The sequence below is a fragment of the Artemia sp. Qi Xiang Cuo genome, chromosome 11 (assembly GCF_049724085.1).
Source record: "Artemia sp. Qi Xiang Cuo chromosome 11, ASM4972408v1, whole genome shotgun sequence".
Taxonomy (NCBI): Eukaryota; Metazoa; Arthropoda; class Branchiopoda; order Anostraca; family Artemiidae; genus Artemia; species Artemia sp. Qi Xiang Cuo.
The window spans coordinates 26,476,349-26,483,378 of NC_142804.1; the positions used below are offsets into that span (position 1 = coordinate 26,476,349).

At 36.8% G+C, this 7,030-nt stretch overlaps 1 protein-coding gene across 1 annotated transcript in view; it reads right to left on the bottom strand.

Moving 5' to 3' along the window:
* The window catches only part of LOC148946813 (NBAS subunit of NRZ tethering complex-like), a 211,149-nt gene that overhangs the window by 9,429 nt on the left and 194,690 nt on the right, over positions 1–7,030 (bottom strand). The window contains exons 22-23 of the mRNA XM_089096616.1: positions 6,521–6,759; positions 2,379–2,502 (exon numbers count right to left, since the gene is read on the bottom strand). Coding sequence (XP_088952742.1) covers positions 2,379–2,502; positions 6,521–6,759 — 363 coding nt within the window. The remainder of the gene's footprint in view (positions 1–2,378; positions 2,503–6,520; positions 6,760–7,030) is intronic.

A 7,030-nucleotide genomic window follows, 5' to 3' on the forward strand; every position in this document is an offset into this window, starting at 1 on the left:
TACTGGCTAGTACATAAATAGTAAATTACAATTCTAGACGAAGCATCTTTCTTCTGCAAAGATTACTGTTTTTCTTGGTTCTCTGGTTCAAACATTATGACTTATTGGACGATAGTGAAAGGTGGTTGCGATTTAATTACGTCTAGGGTATGAAAACTAATATATATATCTTGATAGTACTTTATACCCTTCTAAACACTTTTGGGTAAAACATAACGTCAAAAAGCAAAGTAGAAAGGTAGCTGAAATCAGAGAAGAGTGGCAAAATGCTATTAATTGATAGGCAACATAATGGTACATTTTTTCATCAGATGTATAGTTGGTATGCACCTGAAGTCAGACGTGAACAAACAGTTCGTGGTAACGAACTGTAAGTAAGGAGCGACCCGGCTCAATAGTAACCGAAACTCTAAAAAACCGAATTTTGATACCAATAGATACATCAAAAGAATCCAATTTCTATGCTGATTTCAAATATACAAGTGTCATCAAGTTTAGTCTTGCCCACCAAAAGTTAAGAGCCTGAGAAAAATTGCCTTATTTTTGAAAAAAGGGGGAGACACCACCTAAAAGTCATAGAACGTTAATGATAATCACACCATCAGATTCAGGGTATCACAGAACCCTACTATAGAAGTTTCAAGCTCCTATCTGCAGAAATGTGGAATTTGTATTTTTTTGCCAGAAGAAAGATCATGGATGCGTGTTTATTCTTTTTATTTTTTTCCCCAGGGGTGATCGTATCGAACCAGTGGTCCTAGAATATCGCGGGAGGGCTCATTTGAACGGAAATTAAAAGTTCTAGTGCAAATTTTAAGTGACCAAAAAAATGGAGGGCAACTAGGCCCCTTCCCAAGCTCATCTTTTTCCCAAAGTCACCCGATCAAAATTTTGAGATAGCCATTTTGCCCTTTTTTAATGCCCTTTTTAAGTGACAAAAAAATGGACGGCAACTAGGCCCCCTCCCACGCTCATTTTTTACCCAAGTCATCCGATCAAAATTTTGAGAGAGCCATTTTGTTCAGCATGGTCGAAAAATACGAAAACTATGTCTTTGATGATGACTTAATCCCCCATAGTGCACAGGGGAAGGTCTGGAAGTTATGAACTTCGCCCAATGTTTACATATAGTATTGGTTATTGGGAAGCATACAGAATTTTTCAGGGAGATTTTTTCGGTAGTTGGGGGGTGGTGAGTTGGGTCGGGTGTTACGTGGGAGGAACTTTCCATGTAGGAAGTTTTCATGGGGAAGGGACATTGCTATAAAGGGGGTGCCGGGTTTCCCAGCATTATTTAAAAAACGATCAGAAATTAAATATTAAAAAAAGAAAAATTTTTTCAACTTAAAGTAAGGAGCAACATCAAAATTTAAAACGAACAGAAATTAACACGTATATGATTGGGTTCACCCCCTACTTATTACCTCGCTCTGTACGCTAAAGTTTTTTTTTGTACTTTCATCAGAGCTATTTATTCTAATGAACGGCCTTTGTGAAGCGGTCATTCTTAAAGAATTGGAACAAAATTTGAACTTAGCGTAAAGAGCGAGGTATTAACTAGGGCGTGAACTCCCTAAGATAGATAATAAAAATATACGAATATAGAAGTTCGTTACGTAAGTTAATTCGTAAGTTACGTCAGAACAAAATTTCGAGAAAGCCATTTAGCCAAAAAAAAGTAAAATTAATATGTAAATTTAATTTCTATTATTCATGTACGGTGAGCCAAAATAAAAGCTGCATTAACTCAAAAACGTTCAGAAATTAAATAAAAAAAACAAGTTTTTTTTTAACTGAAAGTAAGGAGCGACATTAAAACTTAAAACGAAAAGAAATTATCCCGTATATGAAAGGGGCTGCCCCCTCCTTAACCCTCCGTTCTTTACGACTCTGTCTTGACTCTGTCTCACAACTTTGTTTTTTAAAACAATAAAAAAACTTTAGCGTAAAGAGCGAGGGGTTGAGAGGGGGCAGCACCTTTGATATACGGAACAATTTCTGTTAGTTTTAACTTTTAATGTCGCTCCTTGCTTTCAGTTGAAAAAAACTGTTTTTTTTTTTATTTAATAGCACTATTAGAGCAATTTATAAAACTGTGCTTGAGGAAATTTTAGTACAGAGAAAATTTAGTATTTTTTTCCTATTTTTTTTTTTACTTGTTTATATTTGAAAATGGAAAGGCAGCGTGGTCTGAAAAATTATTTACGTATAGAAGGAATAAAATTGGCAAAAAAAATATTCAAAAGATAGTTGTCGGACACTTTGAGCCATTGATCCACAGTTATAGGAAATTTCGTGAAGGATAAAAGGCAATTAAGCGCTGTGATGACCAACCAGTCAATTTTGGAGTTCAAACAGCAAAATCCTTAGTTCCTTACCTCCTCAGGACAGTCATAATCAAACAAATAACCAACAATATCCATCACTACCGGCTCTCTGTCCACCACTTTACCCCTTGCAAGTTCGGCCGCTACGAGCGCCACAGGCTCAGACAATGGCTCGCTAAAACAAAGGAGATTAATAATAGAGGTCCTATAAACATTTTCCAAGGAAAGGAGAGATGTGAACTAAATTTAAACGGTTGGTAGTTATATATATGCCCAATAGCTACCACCCAAAAGTTATACACACACACACATATATATATATATATATATATATATATATATATATATATATATATATATATATTTTTTTTTTTTTTTTTTATATATATATATATATATATATATATATATATATATTTCGCACTAACTTTCATATTGATTTTAAAACTGGTTCCAGATAATATGAGAATTTTTGTATTCACAACATTTATGGCGGATTCTATTCCATGAAATTTAGGATTCCCATCCTCGAGGCATAAACAAAGCAGAAAGTTTTATCTTTTTTAAAGCAGAAGGTTTAGTACAGTTCTTAAGATGATTTTCAAATGAATGAAGGAGCGATATACTTCAAAACCACAACTCACAAACTCAAATAGCCGAATTTGCGTTATCGCCACATAAATGTCAGGATTAAAAATAAAACGACCACTAATTCCATAAAACACTGTCAATCTTATTTAATTTAATATCGGGGTGGATCCACAAAGGGCAGACTCCCAAGGCCCATTGCCCCCTTCCCTCGCCAAAAAAAACACTATGATTAATTTGCGGCCGAGGAAGACATTCATGAGTTTGGTCTCTAACCCTCACCATATATTTTGCCAGCTGTCAAACTTCTCCTCCCCTCACTAAATCCTCCAGTTTGATATTAACGTTGTAAAATATTTTAAGCCGACCCCTTTTACTTGCTCAGCATTCTTCTATCAGATGCCTTCATGCTTCAATGACGAACGGCTCACACATTCAGCAAATTGGAGACTCAGTCCTCTCTATCCGGAATTAAACTTATGGAGGGATTCCTTCGTTTCACGACATCCAACCTTCATTTCAAATTTCTTCGTCCTTCTAATAAACCAACTTTTCACAGCCACCTTCCAGCAGCTCTGACAAATTGGTACAAAAGATTCTGGTTCATAACATCTCAATGATGTTCCATCTTAGATGCTTCAGCAGCCATTTTATTAACCTCAATCCCAGGGTGCCATAGGGCCCACACCATGATAATTTGGTTTCTGTAAGATAGTAAACTACTCAAGGCGACAATTTATCTCTAATCTGACAGCACTTTATTGCTTCTTCGTTAAGAAAATTTTCCATGGGTTGAAGTCCTAGGATGAGTTTCATGGCTGCAGTAGCCGATCCGTGGAATGCTGATGTTACCATTAGGAATACAAGCCTTTGTAGTCTGATTTGGTGGCTCATGTAGTTTGTAATTCAAATCAAGCCAGACCACATCCGTTACTCTGTATGATAGCATCGGTCTTATTACGGACTTATAAGTACACAATCTTATTTGGAGCCAACTCTCAATTTTTCCCCAACATCCACTAGTGTTGAACTAGGGAGGCCGTCGCTTTCCACACTCTTTCAATAGAGTGAACTTGCCCAGCTTCATTGACTGAATTACTTTTTTTTTTGTAAACACTACTACTTCAGTCTTTTCTGGTGCTAGTCATAGCTTATGATTCTGTGACCAAATTTGGATTTCATCTGACATACTTTGTCCCAATTCAAATATGGTCCATTTACATCTCAGTAGAAATACTACGTCATCAGCACATGCCTGGGTATATCTGTATTGTTGCTTTAGCAACTTCAAAAGACAATTCATGACAAGGTTCCACGCATTTGGAACCGTAAAAAATACTATTAGACTGTACGCTCTTGACATAGAGGTAAAGAAACATTAACTACACAAGTTTATTGCTTGTAAAACTAAAGGAGAAATTAAGAAAAATTAAATATAAATAAAAGACAGAAAACATTTCAGTTCCCGTTATCTGTTCGTATTATATCAATCAACAGATGAGGGATAGAAGATTTCCTACACCTATTGTGATTAGACGCTATAGGGCAAAGAACATAATTTTTCTTTCGTGCATATACAGTGATTTCAGGGGTAGTTGGGAATGTAAGTGGGGAAAAACACCGGAAACCCGAGAATGAGAGAGCTTTAAGCCCAAAACTTCTGCAAAAAGCATCCCTCCTTCCAGACAGAGTGGTTTGTTTGAACTTTGGCAGGAAAAAGTGGTAGAAATCTTACTTTGACTGAAAGTTACTCCTAAAGCCCAATTTTTGAATTACCTCTATTTTTTTATATTTGAGCTTTGGTAAGTGCGCAGTGCCAGGCGGGGCATGCATATTCTAAATGAGGTGAGAAAATGATGCAAACAGTCTCAAGAGAGGTTTTTGTGGGGAGAAAATCTTTTAAGAGCTTAACGAGGGAAGTAAAACGACTAGCTCTTGAGTAATTTCATCAGCATGTGGTTGCCTGCTTAAATCAGAACTTCAGTAACCCCCTAAAAGCTGTGTTCATGAAACTTGAGTTTCTTGTTATAGTTTATCCGTAGCTTAATATTTCCCTAATCGTGTCGATGGCGAGGTGACTCCCTGCACAGGAGGTAGGGCTGAAGGAACACTACCAACACCCAAACTAACAGCCGACAGTGAAATACGATTGTTAAGGGGGAAGGGGCAAAATAAACTTGACTTACTGGCTGAAGAACCTTTCGACATGGGGGAGCCGGTATTATTAAAGGCAACATTAGGAAACAGAGGCGAAAAAGAGAGCGATGGGAGGCGAGGGTTATGGGTATTCGTTCCAGCGTTATGGTGGTTTTCTAGGAGCCAAGTTATCTTTGGGGCGAAGGGCTATTCTAAACTATTGTTTTCAGATAGTTTTTAGGGGGAGAAGGACAAACTGGGGCCTTCCAATTGGTGCGAGGAGGCGGTAAAATGGGTAATACTGGAGCAGAGCAAAGGGATGAGGAGAGAAAAAGCTGCAATTTGGAAAAGCGAAGGGCGGATTCCCGGGGCATACAGATCGGTTTCAGGTAGGGAGGGGATCATGGCTGGCGGTAGAACAGAACTGGACCAAAAGAAGGAGCGGATGGGAATCGCGGATGCTTTCTGCGTCACCCTAAAAACGGTTAGGTCTTATACCTTACCTTCACCTTTGCTGATACATGAGCGAAATTGCACGATTCGTCAATAAACGATAAAACGCAACAAAGATCAAAATAAGCGTAACTGCAATTGTCTACCTACTAATACCCAAAATGAAATCACAATATATGTGAAAAATTGCACTGTTTAAGAAAAACTCCGATTAATATAGTTACATATCATTTTGATTTTTCGCTCACCGAAAAAATACTTCTGATAAAATTTTGATACCATCTAAGTTATCTATGAGCCAAATTGCTTCTTAGGGAAGGTCAGTGATTGCCTTTCCGTTACTTACGTACAAAAAAAAGAAAAAAAAAGATAACAAATCACATGAGTCACACGAATAGCCAACTCATTTGAAAGTAGGAAAATATAATTTTGGCGAATGTTTTCGTCAATAAATAAGAACAATATATTATAGCTAGTAAAATGCAAAGCTTCTTGTGGTATTTCGGACACTTTTTGTTTAAAAATTTAAATCCTTTGATGGAGGGGGTTGAGAGCCGTAGTTCTATTAGATACACACTTTAAGTTACACTGTGCGATTTTTTTCCCAATGTTGCCAAAAAAACCCGAAAAATGAATATGACGGCGGTTTGTAATGTTTGTTTATTATTCCACGGAGAGAGATAGTACCATTTAGAGGGAAAAACACCCCTACCCTCTCTGCTTGTCAAGTGAAATCCTCCCAATACGTAAATGCAAACACGTCTGACCCTTGGAAGGATGATGGGTCAAAAGGCGGAACAAACACATTTTAGTGGTCATTAGCTTTCAATAATTCAAGGGGAGGGGGAACCCCCAGCTCCGTTTACAAATCACATATGTCATATATTTGGAAAACATATGGTAAAAGAAGCTAGTTTTGTTCAAATATATTTTTTGGAAGATCCTTTGACTAAGAATGCTAAGACTGGTTAGAAAAAAAGTAATGTGTAGCCTCAAAATTATCTAAATAATATTACCGATATTTTTCTTCGGTGAACTTAGGCCACTCGCTAACCATCTTGAGTAGTTCCCGAAGCTGAGTTGCTGATTGACTATTGGCACAAAGATCAGAAAGAAGCTCGTATCTCATTTCTTCCGAGCCAAAAGTGTCTTCATTTATTTTGTTATAATCAAAATTTGGCCAATATTTTTCAATCTTTTCGCGAGAATCACCCAGTAGTAGTAACAACCTAACTGGCTTTGATTCTTTCCATTCCTAAAACGAGTAGACAAAATAGGCAGAAGAAAAAAAAAAAATCAAGATCAATTCTAAAATGAATAGAATAGTAGATCAATTAATATTTAACAAATACGTTCTCATATTTTACAGGTTTTTCTCCCCTTGTTATAAACCAATCTGAATTGAATCAGTTGATAACAACCGAGAGAATACCGAGGCTTCCTATATCGCAGATAGGCTTAAAACCAATAAAGAGGTATAATTTTTCCTTTTACCTTTTAAGCGTTTGAAAGTAATATTTCCTTTC